The 24,019-nt window shown below is 40.5% G+C and overlaps 1 protein-coding gene across 1 annotated transcript in view; it reads left to right on the top strand.

Moving 5' to 3' along the window:
* Positions 1-10,239: 10,239 nt before the first annotated feature.
* Positions 10,240-24,019, top strand: part of lig1 (ligase I, DNA, ATP-dependent) — a 51,577-nt gene continuing 37,797 nt past the window's right edge. Inside the window, exons 1-10 of the mRNA XM_063885024.1 lie at positions 10,240-10,409; positions 11,347-11,409; positions 12,676-12,850; positions 16,242-16,398; positions 18,216-18,332; positions 19,757-20,140; positions 20,291-20,399; positions 21,651-21,737; positions 23,030-23,086; positions 23,719-23,777. Of these exons, the coding sequence (XP_063741094.1) occupies positions 10,393-10,409; positions 11,347-11,409; positions 12,676-12,850; positions 16,242-16,398; positions 18,216-18,332; positions 19,757-20,140; positions 20,291-20,399; positions 21,651-21,737; positions 23,030-23,086; positions 23,719-23,777 (1,225 nt within the window). The 5' untranslated portion in view covers positions 10,240-10,392. The remainder of the gene's footprint in view (positions 10,410-11,346; positions 11,410-12,675; positions 12,851-16,241; positions 16,399-18,215; positions 18,333-19,756; positions 20,141-20,290; positions 20,400-21,650; positions 21,738-23,029; positions 23,087-23,718; positions 23,778-24,019) is intronic.

The raw sequence follows: 24,019 nt of genomic DNA, 5'->3' as shown, positions 1-24,019 counted from the left end.
AGATTAAACACACTAACTGAGCTGTTCTCAGCCAGGTTTCAATCTGTAGTTAACTCACAAAACAACCAATAAAAAGTCAGGATAACAATATCCTTTTTAAATGTTACTCTTGAAGTCTTCTCTCAGCATGATTGCATTTTCACGGCTGTGTCATGTTTTAATTCATGTTGGGCTAAGGCCTTTTAAAAGCAGAAGTGTACGCCCATAAAAGTCAAATGTCTCGCTTATAGTGTCCTGATAATGACCTGCAATGATCATGTGTGAGCTGCACAGGGGAAAAGGGGAAATAAAATAAGTAGTAAGGGGGGGACATCAGTTTTTTGTAGCTTCAAGATAAGAGGATATTACAGCTAGGGGAAGAGGGCTTATATAGAAGAGGAGACATCATTCAGCGGGGGAAAGGGTTATGTGAAGTACTTCTTGGAGAGATTAGTTTTCAGCCTTCCAGGGAAAATGGTGCTGCTCCGGCTCTTCTGGGAAGGTCATTGTGTTTCTGTGGGCGGACAATGTGTCTGTTTATGGGAGGAAATTGTTGTAGAAAACAAAACAGAGAAAGTGATGCTTTCACACATTCATGATGCTCCTCTAGCTCTAATCTTGATTTAATTTCAAGCACATTATGAGCTGACAACGATCTATAAACGTAATATTTATTTACAATTATGTTTGGTATTGATGTAGGAGACTTTGCTCTGGGTTTAGTCTCTTCATTAAATGAATATGTGTGAAGATGATTACATTTTATCAGTGATATTAAGTGCAGAAGTTGCAGTGATCAGTCACATCTGTGCTTTGTTCTGACGGCTAATTTAACACCAAATGAAAGCTAATTCATATTCTTTAAGCTACTTTTAAAACCTTCTCTTTCTCTGCTTCTACAACTTGATCACAGCAATGAAGTTTGTATTTATTTTAAATCTTTCTGTTGTGTTTCAGATGCAGTGCAGCTGCAGCTCCTCAGCAGCGGGACACCTTTCATCGCCTTACTGGAGTCGAAGTAAGAGTGTGTTTATTCTCAGATATTTATTTACATATGTGGGTTTGTTTGGGATGTCGTTTGTGTGGGAGATTTTTCATTGTTATTATATATTCATTCTTTGCAGAGTGTTGCAGCCTGTAGCACAGAGGCATGATCAACATAGTAACAGTCATATCATCCCTGACAAATAATGCTGCCAAAACTATTTTTGCATTATTTTGACCTTTCATTCGCGCCTTCTTTTATTAATGCAACTTCTTATGAAGGCATTGTGTCCACTGTGGCATGTGTTGCAAAGAGGCATTATAATCCCTGACTACCTGTGATTTTTAGCGCCCCATGTTTCTTTACTCTGATTAATGCAAGTTCATTATGGAAGTATAGTTTCCATTACTGTGGCATGAGTTTATTTGAACTCCTTTATACTGTCAGGTAGTTTAATCTACATCAATGCACCATAATCTATAAGATCTTTGAATGTCAGTAGCATTAAAAGAGTCCCTCAACCAAAAGCCAATTGGATTTTTCCATTAGAGTTCTTGAAATTGCAGAAAATGAGATTTCTTACCTTGTTTAGTTCAGCAGGATAACCTACACCTATCAACACTGTTTGATTTTTGAAACGTAAATGCAATCGGCAGAAGTAAAAAGCTAACATTAGGCTATAAAGGAACTACAGCACAGTCACATGACTTCACGCCACCACCGCTAAGCTAAAGGCGGCTAATGTTGGGCTATAAAGGAACTACAGCACGGTCACATGACTTCACGTCACCCCCGCTAAGCTAAAGGCGGCTAATGTTGGGCTATAAAGGAACTACAGCACAGTCACATGACTTCACGTCACCACCGCTAAGCTAAAGGCGGCTAACGTTGGGCTATAAAGGATCTACAGCACAGTCACATGACTTCACGTCACCACCGCTAAGCTAAAGGCGGCTAATGTTGGGCTATAAAGGAACTACAGCACGGTCACATGACTTCACGTCACCCCCGCTAAGCTAAAGGCGGCTAATGTTGGGCTATAAAGGAACTACAGCACAGTCACATGACTTCACGCCACCACCGCTAAGCTAAAGGCGGCTAACGTTGGGCTATAAAGGAACTACAGCACAGTCACATGACTTCACGCCACCACCGCTAAGCTAAAGGCGGCTAACGTTCTGCACGATGAGGTTTAGCAGTGTCTTTTACACACTTGGTAGCAACCGCTGTTTTAATGACACTTAAAAGCTTCATAAATTCTGTAAAAATCTCTTCAGCTTGTGAAATTATTTCAGGTATCTAACCACAAAGAAGTTTAAAAATTGGGAAACATTTTTGGTCAAATGCTAACTCATTCCTGTACCACTCTATTGTCAATGACATATTTTATATAGCTTAAGAAGTAGGAGACTTTTCTCAACTCAAAGAAACCTTTCGTCCAACAATTTTTTACTAACATACATGAAGATACATGGTTTGCAACGGATAGTTCAGGGATTTATTTGAAATGTATTCATTAGGATAAACCACTTTTTTCAAAGGGCCCCCGACAAAAGCAACGTCATATAGAACAGAAAACAAACAAAACAACAGAAAGCAAAGAACAACAAACCAGGACAAACCGTGTACAGTCAGTTAGATTAAATTCATGAAGAAATAAACACAATCATTCTAATTTGATGGACAGTAGTGTGTCATGGATCAGTTTCATTAAAAACAAGAGCAGAGCAGCTGAGAGTGAGATGATGATGCATGCACAACAACTGTAACCTGTAAAGTAACTTAAGCTTTGAGATAAATGCAAGAAAAAGTGCAATATTTACGTCTCTGATGCAGAGAAGTAGTATACAGTTGCATGTGAATATACACAAGTAAAGCTAAAATACATTAAAGGTCCCCTATTATGCAAAATGCACTTTTTGCTGTCTTATGTACATAAATGTGTGTCCCTGGTGTGTACGGAGACTCACAAAATATCAGAAAATACAATCCTCTCTCTTTTCCTCCTTACCCACATCTCTAAAAATGGGGGTACAAACGAGCTGATCCAGATTTGCTGCCGATATGATGTCATATCGGAAATGTGGGCTGGCTTTACATTGAACTCCAGACAACGTACCGCCCACGTGACACGTCCCAACCTATCGTCCGCAATATACAGTCGCGAGCTGATTCCTTTCCGCAGCACCTCTGTGTGTCTGTGCAGGATGTCTGCAGGAGGGACTTAAGGCGGATATATGGTTCAACGTCGCCGCAACGCAAGGTACCTTACGGACCTGTTGAGTCGTTGCGGGCCCACCCAAAAATTGTAACCTTGCGTTGAGGCGACGCAGCCGTAGGGCTGTGATTGGTCCGCTAAAACGACAAACAGTCATTTCAGTCATTTCGCTTTTCCCCGGTTTTCAATTCCTACAATCCACAAAGACCGCCATTTAAAAAAAAGCTAGAATGGACCAAGCAGGAGAACGTCTGGTGAACGTCTGGTGAACGTCTGGTAAACAAATACAACGAGCGACGACGATCGACGTCAAAAGAATCTTGGTCAGTCTTTACAAAAAACATTACGCCCCCTACCGTTGTGGCGATGAATTGCATTGCGTCACGTAAACCCGACGCAGAACTATAAATGTTCAAGGCTGCGTCCACGCGTCTGTGTGGTCATTGCGTTACGTCGACGTTGAACCATAAATCGGCCTTTAGAGTTGAGGTTTGATCACGGCAGCGTTTAGCTGAGTTTCTCCGTTAGAAACTTCTCTCTAATCACATAGAGATCATGAGTCAGATTTAAAGTGACTGTCACAGAATCAGCACTTCAATCTGTTTGGTATTTTGAGCAAAACACATCAGAGACATGTTTTTTATATATTGTAGACCTATAATATGTGTCATAAAAGAGCATAAGTGCTGGAGTTAATTTCCTTTGTAACATTTCACCACTGATGTTATTTCACTATTGTCAAACATCAAGTCTTGACAAACACTCAATCTCCCCAAAAACATGTGTCATTAAGATACCAATTATGCATTTATTTTAACGTTTAACTGCCTCTTTGTTTCATGACTATAATCAAACAGGCAGGATGCGAGGTGCATATGCGAAAAACACTTATTTCACGTCCCTCTGAAACATTTACAGATATATATTTTGCTGCGGGAAACGAAAAACCTTTGTTACAAATAATCATGTTGTGAACATAATGAGCTTGAAATTGTTTTTCTCTTAATGGAGGAGTGATAACTCTTCGTCAAAAAGAAAAACAAGCCTAATGATCAACCACAAAAGATAATAGAAGAAATAATTACACTCGGCTCTGGCTCCAGATAAAGTGTCGCAATATTTTGTCATTTTTGAGCGGTGAAATGTTTCATATTTCAATTAGTTGTCAGCAACCAATCAATAGTCATTTCGGACATGTTTGGGAAATAATACAGATGCAGGAACCTCTGCATATGAGCCTAATTGAAACTCAAAGCAGCGACTCAGCAGATAAGATTTGAAGCAGATAGTAGAAGTTTTTTTAACAAGGTGCAGCAAGCAAGAGCAGAAACAATTCCCCAAATGCCGTATCTTCATCTTGCATGGATGCTCGAAAGGTGCTGGGGGTCACGGACAAGTGGCATCCTTATCCGTGACCCCCAGTCGTTCACACTTCTTCCCCCTGTCTCCCCAGCAGTGCTGTTCCCTGACTGGGCCTACAAACCCACCTGGTCCCCGGGCTCCAGGCAGGTCCAGCTGTGGCACTTCCTGCTGGAGCTCCTGGGACAGGGTGAGCCCGGGGCCATCGGCTGGGGCGGGGAGTGGGGGGAGTTTGTGATCCGGGACCCCGAGAGGCTGGCCCGGCTGTGGGGGGAGAGGAAGGGCAAACCTCACATGAACTACGACAAGCTCAGCCGGGCGCTCAGGTGACACAAGAGGACAGACTGACACACAGTGGGGGGGGAGTAACTAAGTAATTTATTGGAGTTAACTAGTTACTTTGCAGGTTCACATTATTAATAAAACAATGTAACTAACTAGGAGGAATAAAGATAACTATATGGAAAACCGTTTAAAAAGTCTTTCAGATTAGTCATTAATTCATTAATTAATTAATTAGTTTGTTACTTTTAATTGTAAAGGAGTATTTAGTCACTGCGCATACACACACACACACACACACACACACACACACACACACACACACACACACACACACACACACACACACACACACACACACACACACTGTTCTTTAACCGTAACGTGTAATCCGTCGTATCTGTGCAGTTTCTCCCTCAGGCTGAAGCTGTAAATAAAATGTTCTCCTCGCTAGCATATGTTGTCAAATTAAAACGTAAAATGCCCACAGATGTAACACATGGCCACACACACACACACACACACACACACACACACACACACACACACACACACACACACACACACACACACACACACACACACACACACACACACACACACACACACGTCATAGTCTGACACAGAGGATATGTGTACTTCCAGATACTACTACAACAAACGCATCCTGCACAAGACCAAAGGGAAGAGGTTCACCTACAAGTTCAACTTCAGCAAACTCATCCTGGTCAACTATCCGGGATATCCTCCACCTCTGCCTCCTCCGCCACCCAGCCATCAGGTCATCTTCACATCTCTACATCTCATATCACAAATTAAAGAGGCCCTATTAAGCTTTTTGGGGTTGACCCTTTCCTGTATTTTGGTATATAGGTTTCTGTGCATGTAAATAGTCGGCTTAAATCCCAAAGTTTGCTCACTACGTAACACTCGATTTTTTATTGTCTAGCCCTCTAACACATTTTACATGATATGCTAATGGGCGGGATATCTCTAAGTGGTCGACCAATCACAACAGAGCCAGTCAGCTAACCAATCAGAGCAGACTGGGCTCTGGTTTCAGACAAAGGGTGAAAAGTGGTGCTGCAGCACAGGCAGTATGAGAAAGATACAGAGCTTTTTGAACATTAGAGCATGGAGACATGACATAGTAAAATACAAATATGCAAATGAGCAGAATGGGGCCCCTTTAAAGGACATATTCATTTAAACATTAAGTTATTTAAAAGTATTTTTATCGTCATGAGCGGCAATTTAGTACGTCTGAGGAGAGTTGTATTCCAAAAACTATTTAGGTAGAAAAAGTAACTTGAACAGCATTATTCAGTAAAAATGTGCAGACTTTAATAGAACAATTAACTCAACTTTATAATTTAATATAAAACTGGCTGATTTGAATAGAAATCATTTTGGAAATGTTATCTTTTAATATAAAAATGACTGTCTCTGTAATGTGAGGGGGGAGTGAGTGTGTTAAAGTAATATCATGTTCAAGCAAGCCAGCGGCCGAGGTTATCCTTTAGAAAGCACCATCATTCATAATTAAATCTGAATGTACAGCCTCTTTAAAATTGCACCATTTTTAATTGAAATCCAGGTTTGGAATAAAACTCCTGATATCATGTATTGCAATTAAGTTTTTTGATTATGTTTGAAATGAGACCAAACATTAGGAACACCTTCACTTTTTAATGTCTTAATCATCTGAAGTGCTGGTTTCCTCTCTAATGGGATCTTAAGCATATTAAATGAGTCAGTTATTTATCCCCGGTGCTTCAGATTATACTTTATTAAAGCATGCATGTTCACACTTCAATCATCCCTTCATTTCATCCCCCACGCGTCCAGCTGCTGCAGAGCGCTCCTCTTCCTCTTCCTCTCCTCCCTCCTGAGGGTCGTCTTCCTCTGGGTGCAGGATCGTGCTCGCTGATGGACACAGGTAACAACACACATCAGGAACATCTGCAGAGCTAAAGTCATTGATTGTGTTTTGTTGTTGCTGTTTACTCAGTCTGTCTGAGAGTGAATGCACAAAGTGATATGTTTGACAAATCTTACAACAATAACAAAGCCAACAAAGTGTTGAAAGCCCATTGTAAACATTCAAACATAAGGTTCAAAGCTCAGCTGTACAAAATGAGAGGCAGTTGTAGCCCCCTAACAGTATACACAAATAAGAGGAAAGCTAACAATTAAACAGAGCAAAGTATATAAAGGAAGGGATGTAAGGAACACTTATTTATATTCACAAGGAAGATAAATCATACATATAATAAATAGATCATAAATATTGAGTTTTATTTACTATCTCTACTACCACTGCATGCAAACGTCTTCTTTTTCTTCTAAAGGAGGGCTCAGAAATCTCCTTTTAGCAAATGGTACTTAAAAAAAGTAAATTATTTATTTGTTGGGACTATTTTCAGCCTTGGATTGATACACATTTGGGGTTTTAATGAGTATTCACAACTGCATGATGTATTTGTTCCCTGTTAAAAAGGAAACACGTGACATAATTGTGTTTTTTTATATTTTCGGACAACTGCACGAAGACAAAGACATGTAAACAATACTTATTTGGTACTATCCATCGTTGGATCCTCATATTGTTCATTAGTTGCAGTATGAGCTGGATATCAGAATGCTTTCACCTCATATTCACTCACTTTGACATCACATAACTCACTCTTAAATGCTCGTTCGCTGCCGATTTCAAAGTGTGTTGTTAGTCTGTCACAATACATTGCTTTCATGGTGGGCCTCACTGGTATGTCGTTCTTTTTCAAGGTGAAATGAGATGTATGTTTGGTGGGAAGTAATGCTAGGATGCAGTTCAATCTTGACCTTGAAGATAAATTCTTTTTATATATAAAAAAACATGAATAAAGCATGTGGGGTGTAACTGTGGAGTGTTTGGAGAGTGAATATCAAAGGGAAATGTTCTTCTTCTACCTTGAAAATTGTTAAACTCAAGGTTTTTTAAATATTATTTCAATGAATAATTGGTTGGATTTCCCTTAGTACCAATGTAATGAAATAGAAGCAGCAGACAGTTTGATATAAAAATACATGAATGAGATATTTGTTGACAAAAAGAAAATGTCATTTCATATTCTTCCTCTGCAGAGTTTATTGACTTGCTTTGCTCTGAAAAAAAGCTATAGTGAACCTTGAGTTTGTTTGATCAAACAAGGTCAAGAATGAACTTTCAAGCTTCAAACTCCATCTTCTTGACGTTTTCTTTAGAACTTTCACCATAAAAAATGTAAAATCTGTGTTATATAAACTCTAATGTCCAGCTTAGCCAAAGGGAAAGAGGCGTTTTGCTTAAAATTGATTTAAAGGGTTATTTACTTTTTTTTCTAAGTGGGGTTGTATGAGGTCAGGATTCAGTGTCTGTGTATTCCCTGAAGTAGATGACAGTCGGCAAACCCCTAGTTTGGAAATACCAGGCGTGAATAATAGTAAGGAAGCAAATGAAAGTAATTCTGTGTGTGGGGGCAAAATGTATTTGGGCTACCTTAAAAAAAAGTGCATTCTTATGCTGATAACAAATAACTGCTTTATCTTGCTGGCTTTGTCCAAAATACAACATCTGCATACACCAGCACCTTGAAACGGAATTAATAACAAATGAGCATATCATTTCCTACTAAACCTTTATAAAAACACTCTGTCTTACTGACAAACAGCATGCTCTTTTTGGTCTATCGCTAAACACTTCTATAAATATAGCAAACATTGAAGCTGATTTTGATTATTTAAGGTGTTTTCACCTGTTTTACTGCATGACGTTGTATAGGTATCTCATGCAACCCCACTTTAAAACATCCAAACTATCCCTTTAAGCCCAATTTATTGCTTGAAGATCATTCAAGGAAATCGTTTTTTTTATAAATCTGACATGAGCCTGATAAATGAACATGCATCTGAGTTCCTGTTGTGTTAACAAACATGAAACTCATTATTTTGCACTCTGACTCTCTCTGTTTTCCTGACAGCAGCCCAGCCCATACCTCACCCCTTCTTGCTCCCTTGCTGCCTCCCTAAGCCCATCACGTTGCCCCGGGCTCTCCAAGGCCACTTCCCCTTCACTTCCCCCCCTGCACATCCAGGGGCCAACCTGAGGGAGTCGGGCCTCCCACCTCTCCCCTCGGCCCTTCACACCGGTGCTAACGGCTGGCAGCAAAAGAGCCTCGCAGGATGGGATCTGAGCCGCATCAGTCGAAGCCTGTTTGGAGAAGTGAAGCAGACTGAGGTTGAGGAAGAAGAGAGGAATGTTGCACAGATGGGGGAGAGAGAGTGAGGAAGAGGAGCAACATATGGACTGCTTTACCTCTTCAAATCTCTTGTCATTTTGTTTAACTGTACAGTAGTTTATTATTCAGATTATTTATTAAGTTGGACCATGATATTTGTGTGTGTGTGTGTGTGTGTGTGTGTGTGTGTGTGTGTGTGTGTGTGTGTGTGTGTGTGTGTGTGTGTGTGTGTGTGTGTGTGTGTGTGTGTGTTTTTGATAGAAATGACTGAGGAAGTCACTTCTCCTCTGACAGCACTTACTCCACAGTTGGGGAATTGCACTTGTAAACAACATTGCATTGGAGTTAATTAAACAATGCACTCAACTTGCATTATTCATATCTTTGTTTTGCATTCTCCCTCCTAAAAAACATAATAACAAGAGCTGCATGAATGAATGAATAAATGATGCATTTAAAAAGACACTGAAATGTCATGTAAGGAAATGTTCACGTCTTCTTCGCAGCATCAGGACCAGCCGCCGTTGGCTGCAGTTACCACTCCGACACAGCAGGGGGCAGTAGCATCTCAACACACACACACGCACACCCACACACACACGCACACACACACACGCACACACACACACGCACACACACTTTCTTTACGGCTCAGTTTTTCCCCGGGAGAGAGTTGGAGCAAAGATTTCGAAAAAAAGAGGTGTCACTCTGTGGTTATTTTCGGGTACACTAACTCCAATTCAGATTAGCCGGAGGTTATAGTTAACTTTGTAAATAAACGTCCTTTGTGTTATTACAATTTATATGTTTATGAAAGTTAGGGTTTACCCATACACTGTTAAACATTGGAGGGTGTTTCGTGTTTTACTTTATTGGTTATTTAAATCGTATTAAAAAGTATTGAACAGATTCATGCTGCTTTTATTAAGGATTTCACATCTTTTAATAATGCAAACTGAAAAAAAAGATCTTCCTTTCTGTTTTCACGAGTACATTTCAAAGTTACAACATATCATTTTTTCAAAAACCAAATCAATCAAACGAAACTAAAGCAAAAACCAAGTCTTTTATCATAACAGCGAAAAATGCAGGACCAGAAATCAAAATCCTTCGAGCGACTCATCCTCTGTTCTTGACGATCTTTGGCTGGGGTGTCATTTTGGCGCCGAATATTTCTCTCTATTTTGTTACTCTGCAGCGCGGGAGTCTGTGTTTTGTGTGTGTTGATGTTGGACCCTGTCTGTGCTTTAATTAAGCCATACGTCTACATTTAGTTTGTTTTTCTGGTGAAGGAATAGTTTGTGCACAACATGCAGAGGAGCATCGCGTAAGTAGAACGTTAAAAGCCCGGAAATGATTTAGTATTAGTTAACAGTTGATGGTAGAGTTAGGTTGGGGACTGCTTGAATCTATATTATCTTTCCTACTAGCTAATTAAAAATTCTTGTGTATTGTTTTTATGGGTATTTAAGTGCCTACAGGGCTTTGAGGTTAGCTTAACTGCACTGTGTATAAGCTAGCTTTAGCAGACATTAATCTGTGTAAATCCATCTGGATGTGAAAGTGCTTCACTTTTTGGTCCAAAACAGATATAAGAACTCTCGTCATTATATCGCCAAGTTATATATACCATATAAGATAACAGTTAACTATAGCTTATTTGTGTTGATACAAGAAAGAAAAGTTTAAGAGAACTTTAGCTAAGTTAACTTTGGTTAAGTGAGGTTTGCTAACTTACGTCTGCGTAACGCTACGTTCGTTATCAAGATGACGACAAGGAAACGTAACAGGTGGTAGAAGTACTCAGGTCTTGTAAATGAGTAAAAGTAGAAGAAGCAGAGTGTAGGATACTCTGTCACAAATACTCTGTCCTGCATTCAAAATGTTCCTCCAGTGAAAGTAGAAAGTACTCTCATCTAAATGTACTTAAAGTAGCGACAGTAAAAGTAGTCATTGTCAGATTGGTCCATTTCAGAATAATATCTCTGATATGTTTTATAATGATTGATCATTAAAGTGTTCTCAGAGCTGGTAAAGGTGCAGCTAGTTTGAATGGCTTTGTATACTGCAGGGTAGCTGCTGGATTTACTGCAGGTGAACTAAAGTCTGATTTAAGGGTTGATTATATTTCACATCATTAATCCTAATCTGCCTAGCAACTAAAGGTATTAAATCAGCTGTCATTGGCAACATGTACTGTATTAATGGCTTTTTATTTATACATATAACGCCCATATGGCCATTAACTGTTCCTCTTCCATCAGATCCTTCTTCCAGCCCAAGGGCAAAGATGTCCAGAAGAAAACCTCCGATGAACCGGTGAAAAAGTAAGATTATAACATGCAAGGGTTTCTTGACTACACACCCATGAGGATGTTTACATTGGTGTGAGGAATACAATACATTTGTTAATGGTGTTTTTTTATTCATAAATTTGAATTTTACAATGAAAACACCCATTTAAAAAAAAGCTGATTTACTTAAAGATGTTCAGAACTAACAACTTTAACTTTTGACAAACAACAAGGCTATCATGTCCGGTGTGATATACCTCTGGCTCTTTTGTTATTGTTCTATCTGTATACTTAACGTGCCATATGCGTTATGTTTAATAACTACAAACGTTCCTGTCAGATGAAGGCCTGTAGAAGATATACATTCACATGAAAAAGAAGAAAGGAGAGTAAAAGAATGGATCAGAAATCTCAGTTTCAGTGTCAGCCTGCTGCCTGCCACTTGTCCACTGGCAGACCCACCGGACATCCATCCCCTATTTATCCTCCGTAAAAACAGAGCTGTCTCTGCCGTCTGACCGGACATCTGACACCATCTTCATATTTCTGGACTCATTAAACCATTCCCGACCAACAGAGAGATTGTTTTCTGGCATCACTTCAACATTTTATGGGGAAAATCATCATTTTGGTTTGAGGGAGCAGCGCCCCTGTTACCCGGTGTAGACAAAACCCTGTGCTCTGATCTGGTTACTATTTCTTTAAATAATATCCCACTTAAAACAAGTGTTGGATTAACAAAATAAAGGAGATCTCTTGTCAATATCAATACTTTAAAAAATGTGCCAAAACATAGAATGGCTAATGAAGGTGTGACTCATATTATCTTGGACATTAGTAAACCCTATCGCACCATCAGCTCATTTTCAAACTTGTTTGTGTGGTAAAACTCCTTCTGACAGCTTGAATATGGGCAATTATCTTTGAATCACTCAATCATTGATCTTTGCTAAGTTAAACTTCTTGTTGGAGTTATAATGAAAAGAGATGATAACGTCTGTTTCTCATCTCTGAGCCGCGTTAATGATCGTGTTCATTATCTCTATGCTGAAGTTAAAACCCTCTTTAATGCGCTTTATGTAATGATCGTCTCGTGATGGCTTTGACCTCTCTTTCATGGCTCCTGCCTTTTTTATTTTATATATCTCTGATCAATGTATTCTGCTTTTGCTATTGATCTAAAACTCTTTAAACAGCATCTTGCGGTTGCGCTTTTGAACTTTTCCATATGCAAAAGACTTACAGCTTTTAATTATTTGTAAAAGCTTTTATCTAAGCTGTGTCTCTACTCTTCCCCAGACCCGTCAAAAGTCCTCTGAAGGTGCAGAACGGCGTCCAGGAAGCGGATTCACCCGTCAAGAAAGTTGTGAAACGCAGCCGTCAGATCCTGGACAGCGACGATGACGAGGCGCCGGTTGTAAAGGAGCAAGTTGCTACCAACGGAGACAAAGAAGCTACGGCTAAACCAGAGAAGGTAAAAGGCCCTGCACTTCCACTCCATAATTAGAACATCAACGTTGATTTGAATCCCTAAATGCAGCAAGTTACCCGTGACATTTGTGCAGAGCAAATTGACAGTTTGATCCGATGTGTCTCTGCTTTTTTACTTTGTTTCTATAAACCACTTTAAGAAGACATTTCCAACGTGTGGGTTTTTAAGTTACAGGTTAACTCACGGTTGTGACTGGCTTGGTGTTGTGCAAAGAAATCTCCAACCACATTCAACATAGAAAGTAGGCTTTAAGGAGTCAAAACAAATCAAAACACAAGACTTTTAAAATGCCGATGTTTTACTATGTAAACTGTAATGGTAGCACAATGCAGACTAAGGCAGCCTATCCCTTTAAGAGAGAGAGTGGGGGATACGTGTGTGTGCATGTGTAAGCGCGCGAGAGAGAGGTTGAGCGAGCCATAGTAAGTTTCTGGAAGTTAACGGGAGTAGCAGCAAGTATAGCAAAGTCACAGATCTAAAGGACGGCCTCCCAAGAACACTGAAGGATGGATTTAATTTACCGATCCTCCAGACACCCGGTACACGGGGCAGAAGTCCTGCAGCATGCAGCAGCAGCTCCTCACAGAGGAGAGGAGAGGAGAGGAGAGGAGAGGAAACCGTGCAATAGTGCAAGACACAAACTCTATAACTAGCAAGATAGCAGCACGATCGCCCAAAAACTGAGTGATTTATTACTCTCAGACACCGTCACGGCAAAGTCATCACAGCAGCTCACAGAGAGAGAAGGAGAGAACCCCCCCCCCCCCCTCCACTTTAGTACATCTGTTAATCTTTAAATTATACCTGCCATTGCTGATTAAAACACACTAATGCACTTCCGTCTAGCAAATAACATCGCTGATCGGTGACGTCCTATTTACCGATGTCATGTGGTAAAGACAACATCGACATGCGTTTCACGATGTACGTCCTTCAATTATAACTTTCTTAATTTGACTTTTTAATCAACTTCAACTTATCTTTAATCCTTTTACAGAGCCTAATCTTCTTTATAACAACCCACACTCTTTGTCTCCACAACTTGATTTCAATCATACTGTATGCTTCATCACATCATTCATTGTCAAGACACTTCCAAATTTGCATGACCAAACTAGAAAGCAAGTACATGAACTTTTAATCAGCCCCCCCCCCCCCAGCATAGTGCTACAAACAGAAATACAATCAAACTTGTATTGTTCAGAGAATACACCATTTGCTGCTAAACATGGTTGGACTTATTATCTTTTCTGCTGGTATTTTCCTGACGTTTGTTAGGGGGAAGTCAGGAGAGCATAGTTTTCTACGAGTATTATACAACCTTTTTTCACGAAACAAAACGGCTTTAACAGAACTTGATTGCGTTAGTCACAGAGCAATATTTATACAATGAATGTCTGCTTTCCTTGTCCTGGTACAGTCATTAAAACAGTGCGCTTACATCAAATGTTGTAAATCCACATTTTACCCGCACAAGCTGACTCCGTTAGAGCTCCTGTAGGCGTATCAGTGGCGTATTTCTCGTTCAGCGGTGGGAAAAACAGTGTAGCACAAAGCCTCGGTAATTGTACGGTATGAATCACCGTGTTGGATGCATTTGTCAATAAGCCAGCTAATGAAAAGAGCTGATTATCGGCTCTGGCTGTCGCTCAGACACCTGTTGTTGTTGTTGTTTGACAAACACTTCTCTTAATTGCCCCGCTCGTTCAGTTTGTAATATGTCAGTAATTATTTATTATTTATTCTTTTGAGGTGGAGAGATTCTGATGGATGCATGACCACCCGGCATCTCTTTCATGTGTTTACAATTATTCAGCATGCTTTGTGAGAAGGTAGTTATTCAACGCTTCTCAACATGGGGGTCGCAGGATGATTTCCGGGGGTCAGCCGATGGTTGGGGGGATAAAAGGAATACTTGGTCCTGATTGTTCTGGGGGGTCTCGACTAGTGCTGGATGGTTTTTTTGCCTTTTTTTTTGGGACTGATATTGTGATATGATTCACGATATTGAAGTAGTTTTATATCGTGGTTTTTATTCACCTTGTGCTTCCCCGGCTCTGGAGCATTTTCCTTATTGCCATACAATGTTTTGGCCCCTCTGGTTAAATCTATATTGGCCATTACTTCGCATAGAGTGGCCAGCTTTATCGAGCTTTACTTGCACTTGAAACACTGCAGAGCCCAAACCGTGTTCCCGTTTACTTCCTGTCTGTCTTCTTCTTCTTCTGTTGATTTCTCTGCCGTCTGACACTCCTGTTTGTTAACCTCCCTTGATCCTCCTAAGCTACGGCCATTATTTTGCTAAGCAGCGGTGTGTTATCGAGTTTTCACAACCTCTGAAATTGACCAATCAGAATTGAGTATTCAATTAAGCCGTGTAATAGTTGTAACAGTCTTTCATGCCAGACCCAAACTATTTTCTATAACCAATATGTGATAACTTTATCCAAAACACGTAATATTTTTAGGATTTACAGCGATGTTTGGACCGTTGTCTTATGTCATCCTGCCAGTCACAGAGGATGGATGTGTGGATACTGTAAAAGCCATTGTAGCGTTTAAACCGGAAGTGGAAAAGAGGGCGGGGCTTCATACGGTGAATTATCATTGGTGCCGATTTCAGAAAAGAGGACGGCTTTGATTTCTTTTGTAACCCTCATCATCTCTTACAAATTCACACTTTTTGTCCCAATCTTTTTCCTTTATACTTCAGATTTTTTATCCAAATTTGAATATCCGACTATTTCTTAAAAATGATCACTTTTTTTTCCAAATTTCTGAAATGTTTTTCTAAATGTCGACTTTTAAAAATGTCCCACTATTTTAATTAGAACTATTTTAATGACGATAACTAGTTTTTGTGATGCCAATCGAGCGTGTGGTGTAACAGCGGACTCGGGTAGGTGGAAGACAAACCTTATGTCTGCTTGTGACCTTCATCAGGGTCATCCTCATCAGTGCTCAGTCAGTACAGCACAGTTATTAATGGTTCATAAGGGATGGTGGAGTTTTTAGTTCATGCAAGAACAACCCCCCCAACGAGGATTAATAGGCACAATGGAGTCCTTTATCGTGCACGTCTCAACGCTGAGGCGTGCGCCATCTATTCTTTCTTATTTTATTCGATCTATTTCATTTATATTTCACGTTCTGTCTGTTTTTGTTGTTTCCTTGTAATTGTATTTATCTGTTAATATTGCGCTGAAGAAACTGAAACGTTGACTTTAATGAAATGCATTACGTCAACAGATTTCACATAACGGTATTTTGTTAATTAAAAGCAATAATTAGTCATAATAATTAATATTGGACTTTGTTTTTGACTACCTCTTGTCACAGTGTTCACCCGCACGTCACTGCTCTTCTTTTCCAGAAGGATGACGTCTTCAAGGCCGTTCCCACCCCCATGTCTCCTCCACCTGCCCCGGCCACGTCTATGACCCCAGCCACCCCGGCCACTTCGGCTTCACCCAGGACCCCCAGCACCCCGAACTCCATCTCCCCCTCTGGGGTCGTTAAACGTAAAACCGGTCAGTATTTAATCTCTTATATCCTCGTTTACAAGTCCAAGACTTCCGGACTTACTCTGTAATCTGTGATTCTGAACTTTTTCCTTCAAAATTGCATCAATTTCGAACTTTGACACCAGCTGAGGATTGATGGTTTTCCCGCCTCGAGCTATTTTTTACTTGATTACTTATTAGCAGGGGCCTAATGGCTCCCCAAACTCATTACATCAAAACGAAGCAAAACAAGACATTTATCACAAACTGAACGCATGAGAGGTTTGTTCACCAGAAGCAGCTAAGTACCCGCCCCCTCCTCTTGTTTCATTTATCTCCCGATCCTTTTGGCAGGGTCTCAACCTTCACACTGACAACATGTAGACTAGATTGGTTGCATTATTTGCCATTTATCTCATCTGCTGAACCACGAACACGCGCACTTTATCATTACTTTTCTGCGTGTGTTTGCATCGTGATGATGTTATTATTATTATTGCTGCGTTGTCTTGTGATATATCCTTCCTGCTGACTGGGCTGTAATGGAAGCAGCAGAGCAAGTTTCGGTTATTGTAGCTGAGTGTTGATCTGTAGTCGGTTCCTTTCTGGTTTGCAGTCTGGTGCTTTCATAAATAAATAATAACGATCATACAGTATAAAGTCATTACTATGCAGTGTGTACATGAGCAGCTTGAACATTTCATCCTGCAGTGCATCCCCATTATCTGTGAATTATAAACAAGATGCAAGTGTTATTATCTGCATCTCAACTCGCCCTAGTATGCTTTCTGGAGTTTTCCCTACCCTGTAGTGTGTTTTATAAATGTTGCTGTGCATGTAAAGGGTCTCCAAAGGCTCAAATCCCAAAGCTTGTCTCCCACACACCGCCTGAAACGCCTCCATTTGACTCCTTTGTTTACTTCCTTTACATAGTTAACACTCACACTTCCTTTAGCACTCCAACACATTGTACGTGATAGGCTAAGGGGCGGGACATTTCTAACGGGTTAACCAATCACAACACAGCCGGCCAGCTAACCAATCAGAGCAGACTGGGCTCTGTTTTCAGACAGAGGGTGAAAAGAGGTGCTGCAGCACAGGCAGTATGAGAAAAATAAAGAGCTTTCTGAACATTAGAGCATGGAGACATGTCCCAGGAGAGGAACGAAGACAAATATGGACCTGAAAGTGAGCAGAATACAGCCTCTTTGAACATAAAATAGTACGGCTAAATGGTTTTAAGTTACGCGTTGTAGCACCGGGAATGTAGACATTCAAATTTAGAATATAAGCTTCTTAGAGTTACACAGATTTCTAGCATGGCAGCTTTGTTTCCGTTTGGGAAGCTCCTCCTTCATCCTACTTCTGCAGCAGGAGAGCGGCTCACTCTCTTTTCATCTTCCCGTTCTCTTTGTGTTTGATGACTGCAGTGTTTACTCTCGGCAGCGTTAGAGCCCCGTCACCATCACCACCACATTAATGCGACTCCTAATTTGACCAGGAATTGCATTCTTAATGTCCTGGGTTAATGCTTTCATTATAATGTCTTGAAGGAAAACATCAGCAGCGTCACCTGCACTAGAACTAACAAGGAGCGAGACGGAGGCGTATGTGGCACCAAAACTAAAATTACCCTCGAGCTACGCTGCTGCATAACATTACAGGAAATTACTCAGGATCCTTAAAGCTGCTGTGCTGCATAATATCTTTCAGGACAGAATTAGTGTTTTCATTAGCAAAGTATGTGGTTCTCCTTTTTCAGTTTTTATGTTGCCCTACATCTACAGTCTCCTTATTATCCTCTTTCTGTTTTGCTTTCCTCCCCTCTCCTTTTTTTAATTCAGCGAGGAAGATGTTCCCCAAGAGGAAGCTCGATGAGAGCAGCGAGAGCCAGAAAGACGAGTCCGAGGCCAAGGAGGAGCCGGGTCAGAAAAACAAACGACCCCGTGTGGAGAGCCCAGGTACGCTTTCACCTCCGATACGAGTCTACTCACAAAGCACAGGGAGGAAGGTCTGGGTGAGGTTAGGAACATGAGTTTCTACGAGGTTTTAAAGTTGGGAAGATGCACAAACACCTTCGACATAACGGGAGGAAGAACATGTTTTGTGATAGATTACTGATATGATCGTTGTCTCAGATTTAGGGAATTTATCTACACATTTGGTATCTTTCTAATAAACCCTCCCCAAATTCAAAGGAAAATCCATGACATTTAGTTTTATTACATCAATTAAATTCTTGCCAGAGCCGAGACTCGTCAACATTTTTCCTTCATCACTGCAACGCTGCCCTTTCCCTCTAGCCAATCATATTCAGATATTTGCTGTGTGTACAAAACCCAAGGACATATTTTGGGATGTGAACTCCTCTAGTGTGGTGTTGTTGACAAAGACCCCCAGCACTTTATCACTTAAATGACCTGCAGACACTCAAAGCATTTTCAGGGAGGCTCTTAAAGATGTCTGTACCATCCCAGGAAAATGTCCATCAGTAGACGCTAGAACAGAGCTGAAATATTAGTCAACTAATCGCTCAGTTAGTCAACAGAAGTTTTTAAGTAGATTATCAAACAGTCTTTGGTTCCAGCTTTCCCAATGTAAGGATTTGCAGGGTTGAATGAGCATTAATTGGATCGTCGGACGGACAAAACAAGGAATATGAAGACATCGTTTTTGGCTCTCGGAAACGAACGAGCAAGGGGGGATTATCCTGATCTAAAATCAAAAAAATAATCCTGTTTAATAATGTAATCTATCAAGGTATTTGAAGCCGTAAGATAAAATAACTAGACTGAAAAAACTGTGTGCAGATAGACGAAAGAAGGTTGGACAATGAAAGACAGTTTTCGTCAGTTATTCAATCATAATTCTAGTAGAATTTCTCCACTAAAAGTGCAAAAAAACCCTAATTTTGTTTAAGAAATACAGTTTTAGATGGAGAAAGTAAAAATCTTTGAAGCAAACTAGGAACGATAGAGTTTCAATGTAACTCTCTTTGCCATTTGCTTCAGATTTGTATTGCGTTATGTGGTGACTTTTTTTTCCCGAGCAGCATGGTGCCTTCAGATGCACAGCAGAGGGTAAAATGGACCCTCTCTTTATTTCCAAAAGTTGAGCGAAAATTAAAGTTTCATGTCTCTCGTCCTCACCCTGACGCCGGGTCTGTGACTGCTACCGCTCTGTCAATATTCTATCCGGCTTACCCGACTCTCAGGTGAAAAGCAAATCTTAAAAACATAACCTGCGGCATTCACTGAAGAAGGCTGTTTTGTTGAAAACCATCTTCAAAACATGGTCGCACAAACAAAAAAAACTGGGTCACCCCTCAGTAAACCTGCTGGCATTTATCTCTTCAATGACTCCTCTCCCTTTCTGTCTCACCCAGGGAACCCTGACGAACCCATGGAGGAGGAAGCAAAGGAAGAACGAGTTGAAAAGGTAGTGACCGAGGTGACGAGCCCAGATGAGGAGGAGGAGGTGGAGAAGAAGAAGGAGCCGAAGAAAGAGGAAGTAGAGAAGGCCAAGGAGGAGGAAAAGAGCTCTGATGAGAAAGAAAAGAAAGCTGAGGGGGCGGAAAATGAAACTGAAGCGAAGGAGAAGAAGGATGATGAGAAAGCTGCCACGAAGAAGAAGAAGGAGAAGGTGGATGAAAAGGAAACAAGAGAGGCAGGAAAGAGCCCAGAAAGTCAAACACCGAGAAAGCAGAAAGAAGCAAAAGAGCAGAAAGATAAGGAGCCGCCCAAAAAGTCCCCCATCAGCAGTTTCTTTGGTGAGGAGACATTTGCATAGCTCCTTGCTTGCACAAAAAAAGTGTCCGTAAATGTGCTTCTATCAGAAAACAGCTAAATATTGCTTTGTCCCGACCCCTGCTCCACCCTCACCTCCCCCTTTTTTTTTTTTACTTCTCTTTGTTCAATAGCTCCAAGAAAAGCCGCAGTGAAGACGGAGAAATCGGAGAAGAGCGAAGAAGAGAGAAAGACGAGTCCAGAGAGGAAGGTGTCGGCGGAGGAGAGCAAAGACGTGAAGGGGTAAATCAAACTTTATTTATACAGCGCTTTTCACACACAGAAGGTAACAGTGTTTCACAAATAATATATATAGATAAACAATACGATCCCCCCCCCCATCAAAGGTATTAAATACCAAGTAACACATGACTTTTTGGTTGATGAAACACTTGAAACCAATAGAAGTCAATGAACACAGGACTGAATAAATAGAATGAAATACATTTTAAAAACAAGAATAAAATGAAAAATGTAATAAGAACAAATAATAATAAATACAATTATAATAAGAACAAATAATAATAAATACAATTATAATAAGAACTAAATAATAACAGGAAAAAAAGTAATAAATATCATTTAAAAAAGCCCAAAAAAGGCAGGTCTTAAATAATTAATGCCCTGTGGAAAAAAAGAAAAAGAACAAATGTTTAACTTAAAAAAAAGAAGCTATTTTAACAGATAAACACACAAATGTTCACAGGAAATATTAATGCACAAAAATAAGTATAAAGAGAATGACCATGAACTCAAATGTGCGGTGAGTCATACAGTAAAGTGGCACTGCTGTGGAGAATAAATTAGGTAGCAATTCAAAAGAAAGGTCCAAAATATACAGAGGATTGTGCATTAACAGTATAGAAAATCAGGCAATGTTTGTCTGCTTTTCCTTTTAATAAAAAGGACATTTTCTCGTACCAAATGCTTCCCCGTCAATGGAGAACGGTATTAAAACACAGTTAAGGAAAGCTCTGTAGTGCTTTAAGCCAATCTATCCGCATTAGAAGGACACCTTTACAGTATCTGAGTCTTCATGTATTTTAAGCAGAAGCCGTGAATAACTGCCTGTCATTTTGAGGTCATGTTATCATTCCAGTCCCCGACTATTTTTAGCCCATTAAAGAGAGGAAATGCATTTTTCATGCGTCTAACTATTTATTATTTTATCACTTATGTGCGACAGTAGTGTAAGAGTGATAGGCAGGGCATGCAAAACGCAGATAACATCTAGAGTAGCTCTCACTGTAATGAAGTCAGGAAGTGATATTTGGTTCCACCTTGAGTGAGGAGGAGAAACACATCCTATTACTGGAGGGAAAAACTGCTAATTCTGATTAATGGTTTTTAATTAACACCTGTAGGTCTTTCAGTGGAACTAAGGACACTTTTCCCCCTTAAAATGCATAAACGTTTCACAGTTATCTCACTTCAACAGAGGTCCCCGTCACTCAGTCTGACTCTTGACTTGTTTCTCGTTGTGTTCTTCCTCAGGGAGTCGACCTCAACCCAAACGGACTACAATCCCGCCAGACCCAACTACCACCCTGTGGATCACGCCTGCTGGAAGCAAGGCCAGAAGTAAGTCCGGTCTGCTTTGCTTCGACTTCTTCTCAGCTCTCATGTGCAGAATGTGGAGCCCAAATGCATTTCACTGACCTGTGCTTCCTAGTGGCGGTGATACTTGGCAGTGTGTGTTCAGATGTTAGGAAGTAAGTGTACAGGGATTTACCATGTGTGTTTTACTACACCAGGGCTGCATGGTAATTGTTTCCTAATGTATAAAATATCTCAGGAACAACTCCTTACAGCGTCTGGAGCTACGCCACATTTAGCATTTTCCCTAAATAGGACAGAAGCTATTAATCATCAAAATAGTTGGCAATTAACTTTCATCTTATTGGGTAGTCTGGTAATGCATTGATTGTCTTATTTCTACTTATTTTGTAGCTGTTTGTTAAAAAATAGCAGGGTTTTTCTAGAAAAATATAAGTATGAATTATACAAATTAAAGCCCCGCCCTCTTCAGAGTGAAAATCCTGCATCAGAGCAAAGCTGAAAATACTTCATGTCTTTAAAGCTGCTGAGTCATATACTGCACCTCAAACAACAAACAAATCCAGAGCTCCGGTTTCTTGACTTCCTCTCCAGAATAAAGGAGAGTAAAAAAAAGGATCAGAAATCTCAGTCTCAGTGTCAGCCTGCTGCCTGCCACTCGTCCACCAGCAGACCCACCGGACACCCACCCCCTATTTATTCTCCGTAAAGCTGTCTCTGCCGTCTGACCAGACATCTGACCCCATCTTCATATTTCTGGACTCATTAAACCCTTTCTGACCAACAGAGATGTTGTTTTATGGCATCACTTTAACATTTCAGAGGGGAAATCTGCATTTTAGTTTGAGGGCGCACGCCGACAGTAAGAGGGAGTTACCCGGTTTAGACAAAACCCTGAATAGTATATTTATTGGATTTGAGAAAAAACATCATTGTGCGGCCCTGATTACAAATGTATTTCAATCTGATGATTAATCTGAGCAAAGATCCACAGAAAATGTCTCTTTGGACTAAAGCCTTTTTTAAGGCTTTTAGTCCAAACTGTCTCTACCTTCCCTGTATTTAGCCTAATAGATTCTTTTTGCCCGTCAAACGTTATTTAAAGGACACAATTTGTCCCCCTCATGGCAGCTCTGACCTTTGTCCTCCTCACTGTTGCTTTTTAATGAATTTTTGACAACCCTCAATCAAAGCTCGCCGTAGTGTCGCACTAATTGCTCTCTGCTCCGAACAGCTGAGTCGGTTAAACGCTGTGAATTTCAAAACGTGTCCGTGTGAATGCTTCGCCTGCTAACTACTCGCTCATCTCTCTCCAGAGTGCCGTACTTGGCGGTGGCTCGCACCTTTGAGAAGATTGAAGAGGACTCTGGCAGGTAAGAGCTCCAATACGCTCCCCCAACGAGGAAAAACACCATATGAGGGAAAGTGATTGCTGCTCTGTTCAAATGCTATAGTATAGAGCAAAGCACTTTTACAAAGATTACCATTCATGCCTCCTACTGGGAATTCCTGGAATATAATTAGAGGAGTGTGTTACAGCCAAGCTAGGGGAGGAAAATTGCGTTAATTTTCCCGGGAGGACGGGGAACATGAAATGAAAATGTACAATTAGGTCACTTTCTAGGAATGTTCAAGAAGTTATTTTAAGTCCTTTATTCACACTTGGGTTTCATTTAATCATGGCTTTACGTTTTATTTACCGGATTCTAAAACTCTGATATGAAAGCGGCAAGAAATCCAGCACTTGATCAGACCTTCTTAAAGGGTGATTTGTAACTGCCTTCAAATTGAAAACACCTTCCTTTTTGATCTTTTGGGATTATCAAATGGCAAGCTGCCCACGATGGCTTGTATTTCTTCCCCACCCACTCCAATTGATGCTTCCATTTCCGATTAAAACCTCCAGACAAATCTCATTTCCCGCCTCCCAGTATTTACAGGATGGCTTTGAGATTCGTTTACCTCGTCCTGCTTGTCTCAGAGCAATCCTCTTGTCGTTTCCCAGGCTGAGAAACATCGAGACGCTGTCGAACCTGCTCCGCTCCGTGCTGCTGCTCTCTCCAGGTAAATGCTATTTTATCTCTCCCATAATGCATGCTGATGTAGCTACACAGACAGCTGGCTGCCAGACACTCTATCAACGAGATGATGATGAAGCCAGGTTGCACATAAAAGAGAGTGTGTGTGTGTGTGTGTGTGTGTGTACGTGTGTACGTGTGTGTGTGTGTGTGTGTGTGTGTGAGTGTGAGCCTCTGCCCTGTGTGTGTCTGGTGTTGTGTACAGTATGTGTCCATGTTGTCTGAGTG

Source organism: Eleginops maclovinus, chromosome 6 (genome assembly GCF_036324505.1).
Source record: "Eleginops maclovinus isolate JMC-PN-2008 ecotype Puerto Natales chromosome 6, JC_Emac_rtc_rv5, whole genome shotgun sequence".
NCBI lineage: Eukaryota > Metazoa > Chordata > Actinopteri > Perciformes > Eleginopidae > Eleginops > Eleginops maclovinus.
This window is presented reverse-complemented; position numbering and strand designations above follow the sequence as displayed.